This window comes from Macaca fascicularis, chromosome 6, assembly GCF_037993035.2.
Source record: "Macaca fascicularis isolate 582-1 chromosome 6, T2T-MFA8v1.1".
NCBI classification, from domain to species: Eukaryota; Metazoa; Chordata; class Mammalia; order Primates; family Cercopithecidae; genus Macaca; species Macaca fascicularis.
The window spans coordinates 25,121,176-25,147,773 of record NC_088380.1 but is presented as its reverse complement, the minus strand read 5'-3'; the positions used below and the strand labels follow the sequence as shown (position 1 = coordinate 25,147,773).

Genomic DNA, 26,598 nt, shown 5'->3' with positions numbered 1-26,598 from the left:
CATTTAAATATTACTTTGTCTTTGCAACAGAAAAATGAGAAAATGGAAGTTTACTTTATTTGCCAAGGCTAGATACTTCTTCCTAAAACTTATTTCACATAGACCTTCTTTCTTTTTTTTTTTAACTTGCTGAAAGAACTAAATGTATGTAATGCAATGAAATATATACTTTTTTAAAAAGAACATAAAATAATTACACTCAACATTCCATAAAAAGAATATAGCTATAATTTATGTAATTTGGGGTAAATAAAACACAAGATATGCTAACACCTTGGCAATGAGAAGGGATAAATGGAAAACACTAAAACACTATGATCAGGCTCATGACTTCTAATTGCCAAGGGATTTGGGAAATGAACACCTACTAAGGTTGATCTCAATAAGGACCTCCTCATGCCTCAAGGCAGAATTTCCAAAATATATGCTGTACTCAGCTTTGGTCACTTTGTTGAACTGCATATATGATTTAATTTATATGAAGAGAGCCAGTCTAATAAGTAGGCATGGCAGTGAGAATCCAATGGTACCTGGAAATTAAGTGAAGGTTAGAGAGCTCTGCTGGTATTATTTGGGAATTATATTCACCAACACTTTAGGCTTCAGAGAGCAAAAGCCATCCATGAAAGATGTAGGAGTTTATAGGGAAGCTCCATAGTCTTAGAAAGAATTGAAGTTATTCACATATTATCTGTTTCATTCCATTTGTTCCATACCTACAATATACCAAGCACTGTTCCGTGCAGTGTGGCTCCTAAGGGAACAATCAAAACTAGTTTTCTGTACTCATGTAGAATGTATTTCAGTGACAGATGATTAACAGTTAAATACTATAAAAAAATCACATTGTGATAACATGAATAAAATAAACAAGATAAACAGAACAAGAATGTCTTTGAAGGTCAGTTTTTAGTGCCAACGACGTGATATTTGAGAATTGAGAAATGTGAACAGAAATATAAAATATTTGAAATATGTGAAAAGTGAGCAGAAGAGATTTCCATGCAAAAGGAACAGCAAGTATAAAAATTCTGATGCAGAAATGAGCTTGGTGTATTGGTAAAAATGAATGGAGGCTATTGTGCCAGAAGATAATTGATCAAGAGAAATCAGTGAGAAAGGAGGTTAGAGAAATAGGCGGGAACAGTATTATCATGGACTGTGGGTAACGTGGGCAAGTTGAGAAGAAAGCATAGTTAAGAGTGGATGTTTACGTGTTGGGGAGGTGGCCACACTCACCAGAGACAACAGAATATGTAGATGCTCTCGGTGCTTGACTCCTGCAGCTGAAGATAGCACATACCAGAGCCTGTGCATTGTCATCTGTTACTGCTCTGACCAATAGGAGTGCAGGAGAGAACCACACAGAAAATAAGTCCTGCCGCCTTGGCTTTTCACAGAATAATTAGATGGCAAAATTAAGAAGCAAATGTGAGATAAACATGAGTCTTATACTATGCCCCAGTTTACATGGGTACATATAAAATACTCCCAAATATCAAATTTTAATCTAGTTGGCAAAGACAATTATCGCAGGCATGAGGACACCAATAATTGTGACTAGTTCTCTGTTTACTCGGTCTGGAAACCAAAACTAAATTCTATCTTCATCCGATGGTGGCCCCAACAATGAGAAACTGTGAAAGGCAGTGACAGAGAAAAAAAATGGAGAGATTCATCCCTGACCCATTTTATTGGCTTCTGCAATGTCATGCTGGTCATTTCCTCAAATACTTAATTTATCAGCCTGCTATTATTTAATATGTACATCATCAATTACATTGAGATCTGCACCCAGTTAGTGTTTTCCAAACTCTGTACCATTGGATCAGGAGGGATAACACTGAAAGGGTGCAAGCTGCGGAGATATGTTTCTATTTATGTATGGTTTTAGAAGTAATTAAGGAATATATTGTGTGCTGTGTAATGCCAGAGTCCATTATTCAAGCATAACTTTATCCATACTTGTTTGCATTTTTCTACTTCATAAATGTTCATTGCAAGGATGTAGCCTATCTGTAGAACTTAAAGAGTTTTTCCTATCAATAGAGAGTCATTATTGTTTTAACAATTTTGGATCCACCATGATTATATTTTTTATATATATATAATGACACTGACCATGCAATAGAACCAGAAAGCACCTTTATCAACATTATTATCAGACTATGTTCTTTATCTGTCTGCTTTGACTTAGTTATACTGTTCCAGAATGCACATTTTTAACTCACAAACTGAACTCTTGGTTTTGATGTTTGGATATCTCTCTAAATAGGTGATTCTTCAGATGCAAAGTTGAATTTGTCCTTTTCCCATTCTTAAATGAACGCTTCATTCAACATGTATTTATTGAATAAATACATAGAACATAGAATATTGAATATATAAATAGAAACACAGACGGTGTTTTTAGCGGGGTAAGGGAGCAATAAATACCCAGTTTGAAAATATCCTTTCTATACAAAAACTAGGGAAAATATTTTATCTGTACCACAGAATGTATGTTGATGAGAAACTAATTCTTCAGTGACCAATAATTCATGTGCCCTAAAGTTTATGTAAAGCTTGAGACAATTGCCACAGTGTCCTAGGTAGCAACATTGTCCCCATTTGTACTTCTGAGACTCTTCTCCAGCTGCCCCAAATACTTCCAAGGACATTCTTTCACTTTTATGTTAAATAAAAGCTGTCATTTCCTTTTTTTTTTTCTTCTCCAGCAAAGAGGATGCTTGCAAGCCAAACAATAGAGAGAAAAATACAGTGAAAACAATGAACAAAAATGTGAAAACTATTACACAGGAAAGAAAGAGAACACATAGAAAACAAAGATGATGTAGTCTTCCTTTTTTTCTAGGAAGGCTGCAAAAGCATGAAAATGAGTCTTATCTAGCCACGTGTTATTTATACTTGCTCACAGATATATTAACAGCAGAGAATACATATGCATTGTTTTTCCTGAGTTTTTAAAAGGTATTTTACTCACCACAACTATAGTTGAACAAAACATGAAATAGCTATAGGCAGTGCTGATACTCTCCACATATTCCCTATGGCAGATTCGCACTTCAGTTATACATTTTTTTTCTTTTAAGAAAGAGATACTTTCAGTAGGAATGGAATAAAAATCATATTGAATTATTTAACATTTTTTTTTCTATGTGGAAGTACTCTAGAATTATCCTAGTAATGACAATGGCACTCAAAGCCGTTACTAGTATGTTTCTGAAGCAGTCGATTTGGATTACATCTCTCAGAGGACTGTGTCCTCAATGTGTTGCAAATGGCATACTGCACAATCTTGATAAGTCTAGTCGTCTTTTAGAAAATTGAAAATACAATAGTAATATTCCATCAGGGGCTCTGATTACCACAAATACTTTATGATAGATTGAAAAACTACCTTACATTTCAAAAGCTCCATTTACATCATATTAATCTTACTGTATTGATTAAATAGGAGCATACCAGTAAATGTAAACAAGTGAAACAAATAACTTTTCCAAAAGTTATTTTTTTCTGTAAGAATTATGTATATAAACCTGAGAGCTTTTCTCAGTTGACTTCTGACTTTCTAATGGCCAGTGTGTTTGTGTAGCTTTTACCCCCAATAATAAAGAAATACAAAAAGTATTAATGTATACCATTAACACATTGATCAATTATTGAGGTTACTCAATTGTATAAGCTCCATTATTTTGTGACACTAAGTGAGTAAACTATTTTTAATTCAACCTTACTATCAGTTGAAATACATTTTCTATATTCACAGTCGTAAATATGCAAAAAAGAAGTATATCTGTGAGAGAAGATGGCAAGCAATAAAGTTTTCGACCGGACGTGATGGCTCACGCCTGTAATCCCAGCACTTTGGGAGGTCAAGGTGGGTGGATCACAAGGCCAGGAGATCGAGACCATCCTGGCTAACATGGTGAAACCCCGTCTCTACTAAAAATACAAAAAATTAGCCTGGCTTGGTGGCGGGTGCCTGTAGTCCCAGCTACTCAGGAGGCTGAGGCAGGAGAACGGCGGGAACCCGGGAGGCGGAGGTTGCAGTGAGCCAAAGAGATCGCGCCACTGTACTCCAGCCTAGGCGGCAGAACGAGACTCTGCCTCAAAACAAAACAAAACAAAAAAACAAAAAACAACAAAAGCAATAAAGTTTTCACCAAAGCAAAATTGCAAAACTTTATAAAATGTCCTTTTTGGGATATCATATTGCAATAGCAACCACATTGATTGTGGCATTTATTCTAGTTCAGTGAACTATTCTTACTTCCAGTGGGCCACTAAGACACTTTGTCCCGTCACACACATATCATCATAAGCAGCTGATACCTTTTTCTAAAAAATATTAATATCTAATTCTTATTAAAATAATATGTCTAATATTTCTTATTTGTTTGATATTGTATTAGGTATCTATTAACGTGTAATGTATTATCACAAAATTTAGCTGTTTAAAACAACAAACATCCATTATCTCACAAGTTCTGTAGGTCAGGAATGCAGGCAGGCTTAGCTGGATCCACTGCTTTAAGATTTCTTGATGGTTGCAATTCAGGTTTCGTGTGAGGGGTTGCTCAATGGATGGTTGTTGGCAGGTTCCAGTTTCTATGGGTTGTTGGACTGAAGTCCTCAGTTTCTTGATGGCTGTTGGCCTTCAGTCACACTCAGTTCTTGGCTCCATGATCCTCTTCAACATGGTGGCTTGTGCATCAAAGCATTCAAGCTGAGAAGGCAATAGAGAGTCTCCTAGCAAGATGTAAGTAAGCTGCCATCTTTTGTAACTGAATCATGGGAATGTATCTCTTCACCTTTGCTGAATTCTATTGGTTAGCAGCAAGTCACTAGATCCGTGCACATGAAAGAAGATGGGATCACATAGGGTTTGCATACCAGGAGGAAGGGACCATTGGTGGGGGACCCTCTTAAAAATTCATTGTTAAAAAAATCTACTCTGAAAAATAGGAGACAAAACATATTTAACAATTTTTCTAATAATCCTATTTTATTCGCTCCCTATAACTATGTTTTTTGATACTTTACAAGTTATGATCAGTCTATTGTTTGAAGACAACATAATAAGGAAGACAGAGAAAGACTTTTCTTTTTTTAATTTTAATTTTATTTTTTATAGAGAGGTAGTCTCCCTGTGTTGTCCAGGCTTGTCTCAAACTCTTAGTCTCAAGTGATCCTCTCACCTCCCAAATTGTTGGGGTTGCAGGCATGGAGCCACCACATCAGGCCAAGACTTTAAAAAATCCCAGTTTAACCAGTTGTGAGCTATATTATGCTGATCACATTACTTAATTCATCAGCATTGTTTGGTGTATCAATTAAAGGGGTGAATACTTAATATGGCCTAGTCATGGGCACCCTGTGAGGGAAGAATAACAATATATTATTTTCCAGGAACTTATTGAGCAACTATCTATACAAGGATCTATGCTAAATCCTGGGTATAAAAAGGTAAGGAATAAATAGTCTTTTCCCAGATCAACAAATAATATAGGATGAGAAACAATGTTTAAGCTATGCATAAATGTGTTTGGCCTGTAATAGTCATTCAGCAAATGAGGGTACTAAAGAGGGATATTGTTATTTTCCTGTTTTCTTTACTAAATACTGATTGCTGAGCCTCCCTACATATTGTACCTTGTAGCCTTCAGTGACTGCAAAGGAGCAATTTTTACAGTCTTAGGAGGACATCAATTAAAGGTGCAGCTTCCCCACTTTCTCCAGCTATAACCTGTTTACATTTTTCTAACTTCTTCACATCTCCAAACTGTCTTCCCTATCCCCTCAGTGCACATAGGTACAAGTCACTTAAAACCTTCTTGAGGATTTAAACTGAGAAAAATAAAATCCTGAGGATGAGAATATTGCCAGGAAATATTTATTGATGTTAGTATGAAGATTTCACCAGAAATAAATTAAATCAATATATAATCTCTATATTCAGAGATCATAATTCCATTTGGTAGAGCAGTTTAACATTGCCATTCAGAGGAAACGTAATGTTTTATTCATGTGTATTTTGAAATAGAGGCCAAACATTCATATTTATGATATGAAAAAAACATTAATATTTAAATCTCTCTAAATTTAATCAAATACAATTAGCATAATGGAAGCAAAAATAAAGATAATCCTAGTCAATACAATTTTTAAATGTACTCCAAAACTGTTGTAACTAACATTGAAAATTAAGTTTATATTTAAGAAGCTATTTAATGTTCTTTTCTGTAGTCCAACACATGTATGTTTAGGATTCTTTGCCTCATTTTCCCATTTATGTCATTAGGAATCTACTTCACAATATTTAAAAAATTAATTTAGCATTTGTGAAACTACATTGCTAAGCAGTTGTCATGGAATAATTGGCAATATAAGAAAGTTTATTTTGCAGAACTGTCTCAGGATAAAATTAGGCCCTTCAAACAATCATCAACTAGCTAAATACCTCTCATGTATGAGTAATAATATGGAACGCTTCTGGGCCCAGGGCCTCCTTACCATATGCGAGAGAGTGACTTTTACTGGGTTTCCCTCCCTGCTCTTCTACTCTGTACCTTGGCTTGCACATTGTAATGGTGACCAGATGCTGTAGCGTGAATTCTGTGAATGGCAGGGGAAAACTTGGATGAACATCCGACAGGCAGTGAGCAGCACGATTAGTCATTCTGATGGGTGCCTGATCATCAATGTGAAGCCAGCTAGTGGGGAGTTAGGAGACTATCAGCTGTTGTGAGGATGACTCGAGCCAGGCCGGAAAAGGTGTAGGAGAAAGAGATCTAAGAAGAAAAAGCAGAAATCAAAACACTGTGGGGAAACTTGCACAGCCTTGCAGTGGTGACACACCATCTCCTGGATTTCTGTGGGTCTCTGCTGTAGAGTAGCCAGTCCTTCAATACACTTATACTGTAATCATTTAAGACGTGTTAATTTTGATGGACACTTCCCGAGTTGTGCTGGCATCTGATGTAGTGTGGTTGTCTTAACAGATTCTCATAGTGTCCTGTCATAATCTCCTGCTGAAGTCTGTGGTCCAAGCTTTCTTGTCTTTTCCTCCCTTCCAAATTTTGTTCTGTTACTCTGAGTCACGTCCTCAGCACACACTGGATTGTGTGGGGCTCTGCGAGGTTGTCCTCTTACTCATTTACCTAGAAACTTTGATCAACCATTTCTTGTTTTCCACCCAGCCTGGGCTTCTAACTCCCCCTCCACTATCGTTCCACCAAGCCTCAAGGATGTCGACTAGAGGCATGGAAGGGGAAAAAATCAACTAGGACTCAATAGCTTCACCCTCTTTGATGATCTTCGTTCTGTTTCTTTCCCTGAGAGCCATTCTTCAGAATCCGTAATGGTTTCCCCCTTCCCCAGTGGGATGGGAATTCTCCTACATTTTATTCTTAGTTTTGTCTATACTGGGGTTTTGAGTAAAACTTTAGAAATTCAACAATTACTGATTTTCAATCATTGATTCTGCCCATCTACTGAAGAAAATACAATTTGAAACTCAGAACTATATAATCACACCTTTGTTTAATCCTATCCACACCCTTGGAGCCTTATATACAAAGCCTCCAGCTCAAAGAATAATGTTAAGTTAATTGGGTTGCAGCTGTGCATAATGTGTTATGGTAAATTTTTCAATGTACAAATTTTAATAACTTTGAAAATGTAGCTTATTCATTTTATATTGCTAATATGTCTATTTCACCCTGTTGAAATGTAAACTTTCCTTAAACCAGTGCTCTTGTGCCATTATATCCTTGTTATGTAGCAAAGTATCTGGTTCATGTGAAGTATTAAATAATTGTTCATTGAACAGATTAATTAAGTGATGGGATGATTAAAAATTTTTAAATGTCTTTTCACTGAGATATTAGGATAATGTAATTTTACTACTACTTTATATTTTGAAATCTTTTGTTAAAAAATTCAGAATGTAGGCCAGGCGCAGTGGCTCACACCTGTAATCCCAGCACTTTGGGAGGCCAAGGTGGGTGGATCACGAGGTCAAGAGATTGAGACCATCCTGGCCAACGTGGCAAAACCCCGTCTCTACTAAAAATACAAAAATTAGCTGGGCATGGTGGTGCGCACTTGTAGTCCCAGCTACTCAGGAGGCTGAGGCAGGAGAATCACTTGAACCCAGGAGCCCGAGGTAACAGTGAGCTGAGATTGTGCCACTGCACTCCAGCCTGGCAACAGAGTGAGACTCCATCTCAAAAAAAAAAAAAAAAAAAAAAAAAATCAGGATGTAAATAAATTAAACCACTGAGGAACAACAGATGTGTTGACAAATAGAATAAGAAAAGTCCTAGAAGATGGCTTGGTTTGCCAACAGAACCCATTACTGTTCCATATTCTTTCTCATAACCAGTGGTTTAAAATGGGATAGTCCTGTTAGCAATCTTTTGTAAGATAAAAATATGGCTATACTACTATTTAAAAATATGAAATATTATCTTACGTACACTAGTGGTTTTCCTCCAAAGATTAATATTTCTAGCCAAGGATATTTCAGTAGCCAAGAATGAGGATTTGAACATTGTCAGGAATCTCAAAATGTCTAGGTTGAGGCTGTCAAATTAAACAAAAAATAGAGGGCCTGCTTTAAAATATAAAATTATCTATATAGCAATACTTAGTTAATAATTTTTAATCACCAGATAATCTTTCATATTTATATTAGGCTAGGAGATAAAATATTTAAAATATTAATGAAACACTTATAAAAATGGTATCTATTTGCTTTTTCCTCAGTATGACAAAATTTTCATTGTGTGATCTGAGAAAAATGTCCTGGCTCTGTGAATAATACATAATTTAATTTTTTGAGAAATCATTAATTTGATCTTTTCAGATAGAATTTTAAAAGTCATAAAAAACTAATGGACATCCCTAGAGGATAAAGTGTATAATATAATACTTAAAATTCTAAGTCGTTTTGCTAAAATTTCTGTGGGATTTACAAGGGATTGTTAGAAAGCTTAGCATATAAGTCATAAAAATATTTTTCCTTATTTATAATTTATGTCAGACTTTCTGTGTGAATAAAGTAGGAACAACAGACACCTGATGGTGTTTTTTTTTTAAACTTTCCTTCTTATAAATAATGCAGCTCTGTTAAGTTCATTTCCCTCGTTGGTTTCCCTAAAGTGTGCCTTTCCCTATTTTTGTTCTGTTCCATCAGATACTTGTAAATCTAAATCCCTTTGAGAGTAACTCTCCCACCCTTGTGCCTGTCTCCAAGGGAAAATGTAATCTTACTTCAGTCATCTAATTAGGACTAGGAGTCTCCGTGCTGCAGGCATCGGCATCAACATGAGTCTGATGAGCCCGTGTGCTGACATCAATGAACACTTTATTAAATTACACACTCCCCTAAGCAGGCCCAGGCTTTCAGAGCCCTCATATTTTATGCACTATTGCACTGACTCCCTGTTTGCTGAAGCTGAGGGTGTCCAGGCCAAGCTGAGGAAATAAAGTTCTGATGAGGTTATAGAGATGAAAAAATATATATTTGACATGCCGTAAAGTGTTAGGTTTCGTCTGTTGTTTTGACAACTGATAACTACCTAGAATCAAAGAATAACAGGAAACAAAATGGAACATTCAATTTAGGGCACCTTTTTCTTTGAAACGCCAATGTCTCAGAGTAGAATAAAGGAACCATTAATCTAAATAACATTTTTAAACAAATGCTTTTTTCTGGATGCTGCATACTTAGATATATAATGGATATGTAGTAAGTTTTATTTCCTGTGTAATCCATACAATTACATACTCTTAAACATTTTCAATTATTAAAATAATATTTGATAATGAAAATACAATGAAGGTAAAAATCTTTTTTATACATTGCATTAATCCTTTTAGATAAAAGCCATCTTTTTTTATCTTTTTCCTTTTTTTTTTTTTTTTTGAGACAGAGTCTCATTCTGTCACCCAGGCTGGAGTGCAGTGGTGCAATCTTGGCTCACTGCAACCTCCACCTCCCAGGCTGAAGCGATTCTCCTGCCTCAGTCTCTCCTTTAGCTGGAATTACAGGCACATGCCACCATGCCAGCTAATTTTTGTATTTTTAGTAGAGAAGAAGTTTCACCTTGTTGGCCAGGCTGGTCTTGAACTCCTGACCTCAAGTGATCTGCCCACCTTGGCCTCCCAAAATGCTGGGATTACAGGTGTGAGCCGCTGTGCCAGGCCTGTAATAGTCATCTTAGCAGGTGTTAGATGATGCCCATTGTGATTTTGATTTGCATTTCCCTGATTAGTGATGCTGAGCATCATTTCGTGTAACTTTTGGCCATTTGCAGGGAAGTAAAATTTACAGATAGTAAAATTCATCCTTTCTAGGGAAAAGTTCTATGAATTTTGATAAATGCCTACAGTTTTATAACACCACTGTAGTCTACATGGAGAACATTTCCATCTCCCCAGGGAGTTACCTCCTGTCACTTTGTGGTGACTAGACATTAACCATCACCGATATTTTTGCTTTTGCAAGAATGCCATATCAATAAAATCAAACATTGTATGTGATTTTGAGGCTGGCTTATTCTATTTAGCATAATGCATTTGAGATTCATCCATGTATCAATTGTTCATTCCATTATATTAATAACTAGTATGCCATTGTATGGATGCACCAAAGTTTGTTTACCCATTCACCCATTTGAGGACATTTGTGCTGTTCCCAATTGATGATTATAAATAAAGAAGATATAATCATTTGTATAAAGTTTTATGTGAACAAATGTTCTTATTTTTCCTCTACAAGTACCTAGGGTAGGAATATTGTATCGAATGATTAGTACATATGTAACATCTTAAGAACCATAAATTTAGGCCGGGTGCGGTGGCTCACGCCTGTAATCCCAGCACTATGGGAAGCCGAGGCAGGTGGATCACGAGGTCAAGAGATCGAGACCATCCTAGCTAACACGGTGAAACCCCGTCTCTGCTAAAAAATACAAAAAATGAGCCGAGTATGGTGGCGGGAGCCTGTAGTCCCAGCTACTCGGGAGGCTGAGGCAGGAGAATGGTGTGAACCTGGGAGGGTGGAGCTTGCAGTGAGCCGAGATCGCGCCACTGCACTCTAGCCTGGGCGACAGAGTGAGACTCTGTCTCAAAAAAAAAAAAAAAAAAAAAAAAAGAATTACAAATTTGTTTTCTAAAGTGTCTATGATATTTTGCATTCCCATCAGCAAGGTGTAGAAGCTTCAATTACTCTGTATCAGTGGTCTCCAACCTTTTTGGTGCCAATGACCTACTTCGTGGAAGACAGTTTTTCTATGGATGGAAGGAGGTGTCAGGGGAATTGTTTCAGAATGACTGTTCCACTTCAGATTGTCAGGCAATCAGCCATTAGATTCTCATAAGGAGTGTGCAAACTACATCCCCCTGCATGTGCAGTTCACAATAAAGTTCCTGCTCCTATGAGAAGCTAATCCCCCCTCCCCCTACTGCTGATTGGATCTGAGAGGAGGCGGAGCTTAAGTGGTAATGCTTGGTCACAGGCTGCTCACCTCCTGCTGTGTTAAGAGGCCATAGACCTGTACTATATCCTTGCTCTATATCCTTTCCAACACTTGGTAATGTCTTCTTAAAATTTTATTTTAGCTTTTGAACAGTGCTGCAATAAACATACATGTGCATGTGTCTGACAGACTGGATAAAGAAAATGTGGCACATATACACCATAGAATACTATGCAGCCATAAAAAAGGATAAGTTCATGTCCTTTGCAGGGACATGGATGAAACTGGAAACCATCATTCTCAGCAAACTAACACAGGAACAGAAAACCAAACACTGCATGTTGTCACTCATACGTGGGAGCTGAACAATGAGAACATATGGACACAGGGAGGGGAACATCCCACACTGGGACCTATCGGGGGGTGGGAGGCAAGGGGAGGGATAGCATTAGCAGAAATACCTAATGTAGATGATGGGTTGATGGGTGCAGCAAATCACCGTGGCACCTGTATACCTATGTAACAAACCTGCATGTTCTGCACATGTACCACAGAACTTAAAGTATAGTAAAAAAAATTTTTAGCTATTTGAATTTATTTTAGTGATATGCATTGTGGTCTTCATTTTCAAATTTTTGTTCCATATGGATGAATGATGTTGAGCAAGTCTTTATATGCTTATTTTCCATCTATATATTTTCTTTGCCATCTGTATATTTTCTTTGCTAAAAGATGTCTGTTCAAGTTCCTTGCCTATTTTCAATTGAGTTGTTTTCATTTATGGAGATTTGCAGTTCTTTATGTAGTACGAAGAAAGGCTTTATCAGAGATACATTTTCAAGTATTTTCTAAGTGTTTCTTTCTTTTTTTTTTTTTTTTTTTTTTTTTTTTGAGAGAAGTCTCGCTCTTGTCCCCCAGGTTTGAGTTCAATGGCTTGATCTCGGCTCACTACAACCTCCGCCTCATGGGTTCAAACGATTCTGATTCTCCTGACTCTGCATCCCAAGTAATTGGGATTCAGGCGCTTGCCACCAAGCCCAGCTAATTTTTGTATTTTTCAGTAGCGATGGGGTTTCACCATGTTGGCCAGGCTGGTCTCTAACTCCTGACCTCAGGTGATCTGCCCGCCTCCGCCTCCCAAACTACCGGGATTATAGGCGTGAGCCATCGTGCTCGGCCAAGAGTTCCTAACTTATCTTTCATTTTATTGTGTCTTTGAAGAGACTTTTGCTATTAATTTTCATCAAATGCAATTTGTCAGCTTTTTTCTTTTATGGATCATGATTTAGGTATCATCTCAAAGAAATCTTTACCAATTACAAAACACAAAAGTTTCAGCATAGTGATCTTGCATATATTTTGTTTAATTTCTACCCAATTTTTTTGCACATTGATAAATTTTTTTTATTGTATTTTATTTTTAGAGACAGAATTTTGCTTCATCACCCAGGCTGGAGGGCAATTACACGATTATAGCTCACTGCAGCTGTGAACTTCTGGGCTCAAGCAATCCTCCCATACCAGTCTCCAGAGTAGCTACTACAAGCATGTGCCACTACACCTAATTTGTAAAATTTTTTTTGTGGATGTGGGGTCTCACTATGTTGCACAGGCTGGTCTTGAACTCCTGGCCTCGTGTAGTCCTTCTGCCTCTGTCTCTCAAAGGGTTTGGAATACAGGAGTGAGCCACATGCCAGATATTTTTAATTTTTATTTTTATTTCAATTTAAAAGTATTAATTGTTTGTATGTAAAACTTTAATTGTTTTGTTTGATCGTATATTCCTCTCCACTTACTGGACTCATTGATTAGATTGGTAGCTTTTAATGTAACTTATCTGGGATGTTCATGTGCAGGATCATGCCATTTGCAAATAGAGACAGTTTTATTTTTTACTTTTCGATATGTTTGATTTCCATTTCTTTTCTCCTTGCCTCACTACTTTGGCTAGGACAACCAGTGTAAAGTTGAATACAAGTGGTAAAAGTAGATATCTTATCTGCACTTTGTTCCTGAATATACAGGGGGAAACTTTAGCTTTTTTTTTTTCCCCATCAATTATGCTAGTTGTAGGATTTTGTGGGTCCTCTATATAAGACTTGAGGAAGTTAGTTTCAGTTATACTTTGTGGAGAATTTTTATCATGAAAGATGTCAAATTTTGTCTATTGTTTTTTCTTCATCTACTGAAATGGTCATAGTTTTAAAAAATCTGTTGATATGATGATTACAACAACGATTGGCACTTGAATGTTGAGCTAGCATTATACTAAGGTGAAGTCATGATGTTTTATAGTCTTTCATATTGCTTCCACTTGCTAATATTGTGGTGCAGATTTGTGTATCTGTCATCACAAAAGTTGTTTTTCAATTTTGTTTTGTTTTTGATTTTCTCCTCTTGTAATAATGTTTTACCAATTTAAGTGTCAGAGTAATGATACCTTCATAAACTGTGTTGGGAAGTGTTTTTTATTCTTTATATTCTACATATATAGTACCTGTTTGGACTGTGTTAGACTCCAAAGAGAAAATGTGCAGATTGTATTGAACGGTCTTTACAACTAAAGCTGATGAAGGCAGAAACTGGCACCTGTAGGTATACAGAGACTTGTACTTTCTTATCACGTTGTGTTCTTTGTTCCTCTTGATATATCACACGTTTTATTTCAACCCTAGTGGCTGTGTGGTTCCTCTTATTTAAAAAATTGAAATCTACTAGTTTTTAGAGTTTCATTATCAGACAAAGCCATTGTAATCCCAAGATAAGTTACTAAAATGATCAATGAGTTCTCTTGAAAAGGGTGAATAAACATTTTAGAAAAGAAATCAGGATAAATAGTGAATGTATTCAGAAAGCATCTATTCTAGAAAATTAGGCCTTGAGACATATTATTCCCTTATGACTCCATATTTTCATTCCGTAGCTGAGTTAGGGGAGTAAGAAAGTGAGAAGACTCAATCTAAATAAACTATTTTTTCCTTAATCTCTTTCCCATCTTCTTATCTCTAGCATCTACTACTGCATATTCCTAGACTGAGGTAGGAGACAGGAGAGTAAGTTAAAATAAACTCAAAAATAAATTTTTTCTTCGATTAACTCAGTCCATGGAAGGTCATTAAGGGAACACACACACGTACACATATACACACACATGCAAATCTATACAATGATACCTTTTCCCAAGTTGCAGAATGTCTAATTGGGGAAATAAGTAAAAAGTGCTGTAACATCATGTGGTAAGTATCACCATGCAGAAATTCGAGAAATATCATTTAAACCCAGAGCGGGTATACACAAAAGGTATACCAGCTATCCAAGGGAGACAGGCAATGCTGAGCAGCACTCTGCTTGACATACTATTTTGCAATTAAACTGAATGAATGGCACTTTACAGATTGTGGTTTAATGGTCCAGAATTTAGATGTACTGCTTTGTTTCTGGCGGTGATCTTAGCCCACTAAATACTTACTGAAATGATAAAGCTCTCTGGTTCCCACAGTAATTGTGACCGAATATAGATCAAGTATATAATTGGTGCAAGGACTAATGCATAATCTCTTTTAATGTCTGAAAGCTTACAAATTTCACTGCCTTTAGTAAGTGTGAATTTTTGTTGTAGTGATTAGTTTAGTATTATACTGGATTTGTGCACCAAATTATTCACTGAATCAGACTTATAAACTCTAATACTTTCTAACGGTTAAACATAATTAAAAGTAATCATTTCACCATTAGTGTGCACTACAAATAAAGTCAGACATACATACACAAAACCCAAAATTTGTTAAAGTGGGTGGTCTTAAAACCTATTGCATGAAAAACTGCGAACTGTGATTTAGTTGGAATTGCAAGAGCAGTATCAGGGGATGGTAATGGTAGCGTTAGGGTCAGGGTGTAAATTTAATGAGTGTGGGAGAAGAAACCACTTAATGTGTCCACACTTGTAAAGGTAAATTTTAAAATATCTTTTTATCAATTAATTTACAACTTTAACCCATTCAAGCTTTCCTTCCACTGGCATAATTCTTAAAAAAGAAAAACAAATTAACTATTGAATCTTTATTCTCAAGGGCCTTTGAATAGCAAATTTGTACTTAACAGTCAACATAACAATGATGTGTTTGAAATCAAAGCAATCTGTGGAATTTAGATCTCCCACACATTTTTAAATGTTTTGAACTAGTATTCTTTTCTTGGACCCTTACTTTGTGTGTTTAAGTACATTCATGGTCTGTAGTTCGTACACTTCCAACTCCCAGTGGATCTGTCTTATTTGTGTTCAGCAAACTGGAAGCTAGCTGGGATGTCTCCTAGATAAGAGCATGAGCATGTACATTTTAATCATAATAACATCTATTCATTACTAAATTATGTAGATTTCAGAACAGTGCAAAGGGAGTCTGGTGACCCAAGTTGTATTTCTGGTTATGACACTAACTGTTTGAGACTGAGCAAATCACATAACATTACTCTTAAACTGTTTCCTTATCTGTCATATTAACCCATGGGAGAAAAATTTGACTTCTGAAGCTGGGTACAGAAGTCCATGATGATATGTTTGCTGCTAAGGACATGGTTGACTTTTCCATTAAGCCCAGTAGGCACCCAGCTGAGTGCCCATGATACTTTTGGGCCCATGACAATGATTTAATTTCTTTTAAAATTAAAAAGAAAAATGAACTTTTAGATGCAAGAAAATTCTGTAACATATAATAGTAATATGTGGGTCTTTGCTTAAATGCAGTTGTAAAATGTATTTTCTTTCTTCTTTTTTTTTTTTAAAGAAATAAAAGGCCACAAATACAAATTGCCTTGGGCCCATCAAAGACATAACCCAATCCTGGCTACAGTAGAAAAAATTGTGTCTGAAGGATTAGCTGCTTTGAGCTCCACATTGTATCAGACCTAGACCTAAATCTGTTTTTGAGCTTAGTCACTTTAGAAGTGTCACACAAAATAATTGTATTTCTTTAATGCATATGTTTCTGTTTCCCCCTGAGCTTTGCACATTCTTTTTTCATAGCCCATTACATACTCATGATCCATTATGTCAACTCATGAAATGCAAATTTCTCTCTGTTGTGTTGCCACAACTCATTTTAACTCCTGTCCTTGTTTGCAAACACGTACATCTGCATGCATGTACAGAACACACACACACGTACACACACACACACACACACACACACACATACACACACACACGACACTCTGCTCTTTCCTTTGTGCCAGATAGGATGTGGTTTCCTCCAAAAAGATTTCGCAGACCACCCATGTTTGGATTAGGTGCTATTTTCATGGATTCCCATTGTTAATTATTAGATTGTGAGAACCATTTCAATTTTGTTTACATTTTACAGCTTCCACACAGCAGAATTCATGACTCCATAGAGACAGAGCTCCATGGACACTGCTGAAGGAATAATTCTCAGCGTCAATGACCCTATTTATAGAAAGAAAATTCTAAACATACTCTGTTAAGATGTGAAGCAAAAAATACAATGATTTCTTCAATAAGTGGTTCATTGAGGTGCTCACTATATTATAGCTCAATAGTTGAAGGATTTACACAACTCATGTTTCAGATTCTATATTCTATATTTTGGGATTGATCCCCTTAAGAATCAAAAATTGGATATTAGAAAATGAGGAATAAGTCTTGTATTGTCTTTTTTGGTGAGTTGAAAACTACAGTGTAAGTACAATTTAGAATTGAGTCAAGCATTTAAAAAAAATAAAGAATAAGTTACAATCTGGCCCCTTTCTGCCCTCAGGAAAATGAAATTTAACTAATGGAACAGTATTCCAATTTTCTATATCAGCTACAGATGCATAATTTAGGAGATAATCTTTTTTATATAAAATGGGAGTATACATAGAGATAAGACGGGCCATCTAAAATTGGGTTTTAGTATTGTGCAAATATTAAACCATGATTAGAGTCAAAAATTAGTGCTGATAAGATTTTTCTGCTTCTTTTTCTTAACCTTGACTATCTCACAAATACATGCCACAGAGATTTGTCTTATGATTACTGTGCTTATCCTTGTGTAAAGATCTATATTTATGCATTTAAGTAGATATTTAATGGCCAATGTTATATCTCCATATGTTTACACTTTTTATTGCCTTTCACAAATGAGTGTCATGTGTATTTTTGCAACTTCAAGCTTAACAGACAGTTTATGCCAGTCTGATGCATGTTCTACACATTCTCGTATTTGAACACGCTAAAGTGCATAGTAATTTAGTTTACACACCATTCATTAGTACATGCACAAATGGTCTTCTTAGAAGTAACTTAGAAGAAAAATAATTTCTAATGGATTCTTTCTTCCAGCTAGGGCTATTTTTTTGATGTCCTAATAATAATTAAGTGAAGAATGACAAACCATCTTGGGCAGGAAATCTTAATAATCTCCCAAACTCTCTCTTCCTATCTCTTCACTCATTGTTTTACAGAAGCAGTTCAAATCCTGGATCAAAGAAAACTGGGTACCAGATGGCTTTTATGCGAACATCTTTAAGTAACCCTCAGAGCATTCTTGCTACCATTCTCCACAGAATGAAATAAATCCTAGCTACAGTAAAATGAGACTTTCAGGAAGTAGCAGGTGCAATGTCACATCTGTATTAGCACTGCTAACTTGCTTGTGGCTCAAATTACATCTGGGACTGTCACATTGGCTGCTGAGTTAAAAAGGTTGCTCAGAGAGTAGCAAGAACTCTTGGATACTATTATTTAGCCTATTAGCAGGAATCTTAGAAATAACAGCCACATGAAGTTATGTGCCTCATTCAACAATCCTCTTTATCCCTGCCATGTGTTTTATCTACCCACTGACCCTAAATTTATATGGTTTATGTCTGGTTTTTCAAATTATCACGTAAAGATGTTAGCATGTAGTATAGCTGGAGAAGTGTATTACCAGTTTGTGTGCAGGTCACATTCCTGGAGAATAAAACTAATTTCAAATGGTTTTGCTTGAAGGAGAATTTTAATCTGAGAAGAATAGCAAGGACCAGAACTTCTTGGATTCTTTCTGCATTGATAACAATCCTAGCAATGGTTGATAACTTATCTAAGACTACCAAACCTTTGTGTTCTGTATTTCATTCAACAGTGATATATTGATTTCCTTTTTGGTTAATGTCTTATGTGAGTTCTGTCATGTTAAATACAAATAAGATACAGGCATAAAATTGTCCTTGACCTTTTTTGTTAAGAAAAACAAGGCAAGTTTCTTTCTTATTGAAATGTTTTACAAAGAATTATAATATTCAATCCAATTTAAAAATACTTATTTAACACTTTGTATTAATCTCTATATTACTAGCTTTGCACGGAAGACATAAAACCCTGCCTCAAACTTACAGTCTAAACAGAAATACATATGCAGAATACTTAAAAAAGCAATGTAGAATTATACATTATCTATGACAATGGAGCACAGTAGGTAATGTGTAATGAACTCTTGGATAATATGATCAAGCATATGGACTCATATTATTTGAGTCTTTAGTGTAATGCTTTGATTCAATTATCTCACATGGTGCTTTATACTAGATGCATAAAATGGTATCAGCTGAATAAAAAGGAAGTATTTAGTATGCACTGACTCATTTTAATTGTATAAACACATCTGAAAAATGTTCCTTTATTTCTCAGTGTTGAAATGTTATTAGACTGTATTTGTTCTATGAAACTTTAAAAGGATTAAAATTGTCCATCTATAGGGACTTTTATATCTATAATCTTTAGCATTTTCGATTACTCTTATAAATAATATGTATATTTTTTAAAAGCTGGTAATTAGGTTCCTAATCAACATAATAAATTGACTGAGAAGGACTAATTCCTTTTATTAGCCAAGAATAGATTATAGCTTAATTGATCATCTGTGATGTGTGGAGACTTAATTAGTAATTGAGATGTGCCAAAATGCCCATTATATTATATTCTGTGATGTGCTGTTTTTGGCTGGCTATATAATAAAATTAACAGGTTATAAAGAAAATAATATTTGTGATAAGTATTTCAGATGAATAATGAAAGTCCTGTAATTGTAAAAATGAAATGGGACCCAGTGAGACAAATGCTTTAAAATGCACATATAAAGAAAAACATAGTTTACAGCATGATTAGGAGAAAAATTGCTATCGTATGTACTGTAGCTTGAAGCAAACAAACTCTTCTGGTTAAAAAAAAATATGGAAAAAGGTCTTAGATTATTTAGAAATAATTTTCTGATCTTCTGACTGCAGTCATCGTAAAGCTTATTTTCCCCTCATTGTAGTAGGCTACGTACCTGGGGACTGAAGCACTAAATAGGAAAAAGTTACAAAAACATTCTGAGGATGATTTTAGGTTTGAGGGAGGTCTACAGCTTTGCCAGTCAAAGCACGTGGTCCACCTGCATTGGCATTATAGGTGAACGTATGAGAAATGTTGCATCTTATGCCCCACAGTAGACCCGCTGAATGAGAACATAGATATTTAGTAAGTGACCCAGGAGTTGTGAGTGTACATTAAAATTGGAGGAGCACTGGTCTAAAGGAAATATGTGATTGCAGAATGGCTAAAGGATGTTTTAATAATTCTTAAAGGTCATGTGATATTCATATTAAATTATTTTTATATTAAAATAAAGATGTAGTTTTGAAAATATTTTCTGAAAATAAAATTAACCGGAACTGAAATTATAGAATTTCATTAATTGTAGCAGTTTTAGTCAGAGAGGTAGTTTAGCAGTAGTTTCAACCCATCTGATTCCTTTCATTATAATTCTGTTAATAATTTCAAGCAAGCACAACAGCTCCCTTATGTAATATTTTTATATTCTAAAATTTAGCTTTTATTTCTCATCATAAATAGTCCAACATATTTAGAGAGGCTTTTATAAATATATCAGTTAATTAAAGAGACATATACTGATACATCTGTATATACCACTTTTTACTGTTGAGAGAAATTCAATACGTTTTAATCACCTGGATATTATTCAGAATTGTATATTAGTGGGGAAATAGTTTATACATATAAGAAGTTACATATCAGGTTTGAAACTAAAACAACTAGAAATACTGCAAAATGATGTTTTAAAACTTACCTGGTTCCAGATACTGAAATGAAATATAAAGTTTTGATGTTAATCTTCCCAGTGATAGACGTGTTCAAAAATTTTAATTGATTTGAGCCTTGGAGAAGTGGGTTTTAGAAAATTAATTTAGCTAACACCCTGTAGGATATATTTTAAATAAGAAAGATTGAGGTTAAGGAAAATGGCTGTTAGTAGTTATTGTATGCTGTTTGCATGAAATGATGATCATTTAAAATAGTGTGATGACAACATTGACAGAAAAAAAGGACAGCTGAGAGCCATGGGGGGTACGGAAAGCAGCAATGCAATATATTGACTGACCATGTAAAAGGTACACTTGGTTGAATGGAAATGCCCAAGATATTCTGTAATTTGAGTTAGGCTACTGGAAGGATGATGATTAGTGATATTTGTAATAAAGTCACAATGTTGTGAAATGTCTCATAGGTAGGCTCCTAGTTACTTTGAACATAACTAGGAAGAACTAACTGCAAAGTAAATGTTAGATTTGTTTCATATAATTTTCTATTTTTATTTAACCATGTCATTGTTTGCAATGTTTTTGTCAAATACGGTAGTCTTTATGTAAAATGTATTTTAAATATTCTCTAGTTATCTTGCATCAGTATTAAATAATGCATTTTACCGGGGATTCTTCAGGACATTTATCATTAAATATTTGAAACTTGAACAATAACAAAGGAAATGATCTCATGCATTATGTGGGGTTCCAATTATTCAATAGCAACCTTTATAGCTATAGTCCCCACCTACTCTTTTCCGAAACATTGGTGCGTAGGCTTTTCACACTAGGGAAGGTTATAACTGTATTGAAAATGATCACCAATGCATCATAGAATTGCTGACAATTTTTCAAAATGAGAAAAGAGATGAAATGAGAATGACCGTTTCTTCAATAAGTTTTAAAGCTTTTGTAGAAGAAAGCAGAAACCCTGACTTACACAAACTCTCCCCTGCCTCTTGGGGATAGTGTACATTTCTGGGGAATACCGTCCAGCACATCCTAATACATATGAAAGCCCCTATTTTGGTCAATGTTCCTATTACTTAGAATCCAATCAGTTTGAGTTTCAGTGCTTTGTGATGTAAGACCATTTTATGCATCAGATAATTTCTAAACTCCAAGTAGAGTATTACATGACATATTGAAATACAATTTCCGTCTATCATGCTGTACGTCTTCAAGCATTGTGGACGACTCCACTGTCATTTAATACACTCAAGGGAGACACTGCTTCACTATTAATCTTATTTCCTTGAAACATTTGTATTAACTTTTAAATCTTCTTAATAATGAAACAAAAAGTAAAGAGATTGCTAACAAATTACTGTGGATGTAAGCACAAATGTAAAAGCAGGAGTATTTATAATGCAATGCCATATTAGAGAAGTGAAACTCAATCCTTTTGGTTCTCAAATCACTTTTTATAACAAATACTTTATCACATCCTGAAATAAAATCCATACATATTAGGAAAGAAAAGACAATCGACACATACAAAAAATAAAATAAGTATATTTACAATAATATAAATGAAGAATAATATAAAAGGTATTGTAATTCAAAAATATGTATTTCTATTCCTAAATGCTTGGGCATAAGAACATATAGCAGGTAAATGATAGTCAAATGTTTGCATTCACTTGCAATTCATTCATTCATTTATTCATACATTTAAAGTGCTTATTGAACATCTATTATACACAAGATTCTTTTTTCGGCATTGTGAATACAGTAATGAAGAAAAGAATAAAATTATCTTCCTACATGGGATTGTAGCAGAAAAACAGAATATGTACACAGTCAATAAATAAATAAATAAATAAAAATACATGTCGTATAATGGAACATATGAAATTTCAGGGATGGTTTTAAAGAAATACCTGAAGGAAACAGAAGTTCTAGCTAGGTGAATATCTACAGGAAAATCATTCTAGGCATAGAGAACAAGTAGGAAGTTGCTAGTTAAGGAAGGCAACATGTAAAATGTATTGCATGGTAAAGCAAGAAGGACCCTGTGGCTGGAGAAGAGTCAGTTTAGAGAGATGTGGTGGAGGGTTAAAGTGAAACGTGGTCAGAGAGGTGGCCAGCAGTCATGAAATTGAGTGCAGCATTATTGGACGGACTTCGGTTTCTTTCAAAGTGGGATGAGAAACTGCTGACGTGTTTTGTGAAGAAAAATGACATGATATGACTTAAATTTTAATAGATTTCTAAGGAAATTTTGTTGAGAAAATAGTGGCAGGGAGGGTGTAGAGAGCAGTCAGTAGGCTGTTACCATAGTCAGCCTCGGGTATAATAGAGTTCTAGACCAGGCAGTAGAGGTAGTTAGAAGCACACTATCTGCTAGATTTAATTATACTACAAATTGGTTCACTGTAGTAGTGATTATTTTCTACTTAAGGAATCTCTAGGTGTTCCACAGTCCAACCTAACAGGGAAGAGAGGAGAGGTCTTCAAAGGAAGGCATTCCTAGTTTTCTCGTTTGTTTGTTTTGTTTTGTTTGTGCCTTTACTTTTACCTCTGAGTAGGATTAAATTTGAAGAAATTATGCCGCTGTTTAAAAACATTAAAATATAAAATTGCACAACAGAAGGCGTGATTCCTGTAGGTTATTTAAATCACAGTTTTGTTTTCAAAATTTTAATTCGTGTTAAATTACTCTGAAAAAATTGACATGCAGATGAACTATATCTCCTGTTTATACAGGAATGTAATTCCTAAAAACTGTTAAAGTGCCAAAGGAAAAAAAAAAGCCTAATAATGTCCTTTCTTTAGGATTTGGTGGAAATAAACATTTACAATATTTTCATAAATTGTGGACATATTGCTAAACAAGTAATATTTCTCAAAACTTCGTTATTGTATGAAAAATAAAGAAAATGAATGTTTTGGTTGTTATTAACAAACTGTTGTCACTTTGAATTTAAAATGAAAAGTAATAATGATAATGTTGTCAACTAACTTTTTTTGTTTGTTTGAAGCTTTGGGAAACATGTACAAAACATTGATGAAATGTTGGAAACCAGTTGAAACACAGTAAAATCAACTCGGTAAAATAGGACCGCTTCTCTTCATCTACGTTGGGATTTGTCAAGGAGTGAACTATGACAATATATCAATTTTTGCTACTGTTTCTACTCTGGGTGTGCCTGCCACATTTCTGCTCTCCGGAAATAATGTTCAGAAGGACGCCTGTACCACAGCAAAGAATTTTAAGTTCACGTGTCCCAAGGAGTGATGGCAAAATTCTCCATCGTCAAAAGCGTGGTTGGATGTGGAATCAGTTTTTCCTACTGGAAGAATATACAGGATCTGATTATCAATACGTAGGCAAGGTAAGTCTGTGTTAAAATGGCACATATTTACATTTGCTCTTTATATATTTTATTGATGAAAATTTGACGGCCATCAAACCATCATTGTTACAAATATGATTCTTTAAATCTCCCTAAAGCATTTTTGTTTACAGAATACACATTCTAATGTGATAAAAACTGTGGAATGAATATAACATGATAAATGCACACATTTATTTATTAAAATTAATTCTGCCAATAACTTATGAATTAAAGAGGTACTCGAAACTGCGATTTTAGTATTTATGGTTAGAAAGCAATGATAGTGAGAAAGCTGTATGTAAATACGGTCATTTAGATGACAATGCATATGTGTATGGTATATTTCACATTGCTATTGAGTTCAGTGAGGAAGCAAAAACATTTCAAAGTTGTTTAATCTTCTACAGAACAAGAAAGCAAATGTGAACAAGAAAGCAAAATATGATTCAAGGACAAAAATGTTGCTTATTATAAGAAAATTTATTCTAGGTATGAATGTTATTTATTTTTCTTAGGCCACACTATGGGTGCATTTGTATAAAGAAAAACAAATAGGAAGAAAAGCAGGTAAAAATAGTTTAGTTATTCCAATATGAGGTGGACAGAGGAGAGTTTTCATTCTGCAGAGTTATAAATTTAGTGAGGACAATTAGTTGTGATTGGGAATGAAATGACAAGCTTAACATAAAAGCACTAATGAATGCTTTTATACACTAGGTTGTATTAAGTTCAAAATTTCTTTCTTGACACGATCTGAATCTAATTGAAGTCAGATAATGCCTTAGTTGACTTGAGAGCTTAAGAAGAAATTCATTTGATAGCCAATATTATTACCTTTATAGATAGTCTACGAGAATATGTCAAAGAAATAAAAGGAAATTAAGCACACTAACATAAATCACACGTTAACACTACACAATTATGATGGACACATTACTGCATTGCCAACTTTTGCATTAACCTCAACTGTGATATCTTCATTGGAATAATTAAAATTGTGCAAAAGCTTTTTTCTTCTAAAAATCCTATTTTTGAGACAACATTTTCATTGATTTTGAAACACTGATATGTTTTGTCATATTGCAATCATTTCAGACCTTTTAAAATATTTGGTAAAATGAGAAAGATGAGGTTAAATATCATATTGACTAGAAAGAAAAGGAAAAGAAACAACACCCTAAGGAATCTTACCAGAAAGCACAGAGTAGCAAGCTTTTCACAGATCTCATTGATTGAAAGCCTGGGAATAGAGAGTGAAGGTTGCTCTCATAGACAACTTTTAGTTTATGAAACTAACTGCGTAAAAATATAATAATTGAAATCTGGGCTGTAGAAACTATAAATAGTTTTCTTTGGTTCTTCCTGTACATAGCAGTTAGCTTGTTTGCATCTATTTCCCTTCATCTAGTACTTTATGATGATCTAATAAATGTTGGTAAATTGAATTATCATCATTACATACTCTCTCATTATAGTCAAGCTACTTCTTATTTACTTTGTATTTTTATCTCATAAAATATCAACACCTTGACATCAAGAACTGTACTTCATATCTCTTAGAGCAGTGAGAGAGTGTTAAGCTCTTAGAGTAGATCTTAATAACTATTTAGCTGATTGAATTAACCTGAGTCATATTACACTGAATTCCCTCTGCCATCTGGTGGCATTTGGCTCTTTGGCAGAGAAGACTAGTCTAGAAATTTTAATCACTGAAGACCATTAAGTTGGTAAATTTAAGATATACGCATCTTGATATACAACTCAAATTTTATGCTTCCTACTCTGCTTTATGAAAACAAATTAGAAAACTCTTTAATGAGTATTGGTGTAAAGAATTTGTGAATGTGTTCACCAGTTCTTTTCCATATAGACTGTGCTGAACTGCTAGAGTAACAGAAATGATTTAGGTGTTATAACTCTCCGACTTCTCTGAGTCTTTTAATGGCCAGAGTATCTAGATTTTAGTTCACATTTCAATCAATTTTGTAGTTTCCATGGTGTATTCATGTCATAATCTGTGAAATAGATGCTTTAACATTTTTTGTCTATACTATAGTATTGTATTAATTACCTTATTATTTGTATTACATTAATTACTGGTACAATTAAAATATTATTTAAGAGATAAGACAGTGTGGCGATTCCTCAAGGATCTAGAACTAGAAATACCATTTGACCCAGCCATCCCATTACTGGGTATATACAAGGATTATAAGTCATGCTGCTGTAAAGACACATGCACACATATGTTTATTGCAGCACTATTCACAATATCAAAGACTTGGAACAAACCCAAATGTCCATCACTGACAGACTCGATTAAGAAAATGTGACACATATACATCGTGGAGTACTATGCAACCATAAAAAAGGATGAATTCATGTCCTTTGTAGGGACATGGATACAGCTGGAAACCATCATTCTCAGCAAACTATCACAAGAACAGAAAACTAAACACTGCATGTTCTCACTCATAGGTGGGAATTGAACAATGAGAACACTTGGACACAGGGTGGGGAACATCACACACGGGCACCTGTCATGGGTGGGGGGGATGGGGGAGGAGGGAGGAATAGCATTAGGAGATATACCTAATGTAAATGATGAGTTAATGGGTGCAGCACACCAACAGGGCACATGGATA

General features: G+C 34.9%; 1 protein-coding gene across 2 annotated transcripts in view; it reads left to right on the top strand.

Moving 5' to 3' along the window:
• Window positions 1-26,598, top strand: part of LOC102137890 (cadherin-10) — a 161,599-nt gene that overhangs the window by 29,415 nt on the left and 105,586 nt on the right. The window contains exons 2-3 of one of the 2 annotated variants that reach the window (XM_015451242.3): window positions 3,770-3,880; window positions 23,597-23,950. In XM_015451242.3, coding sequence (XP_015306728.1) covers window positions 23,720-23,950 — 231 coding nt within the window. In that variant the 5' untranslated portion in view covers window positions 3,770-3,880; window positions 23,597-23,719. The remainder of the gene's footprint in view (window positions 1-3,769; window positions 3,881-23,596; window positions 23,951-26,598) is intronic. The other variant, XM_005556626.4, reaches the window with a different exon arrangement.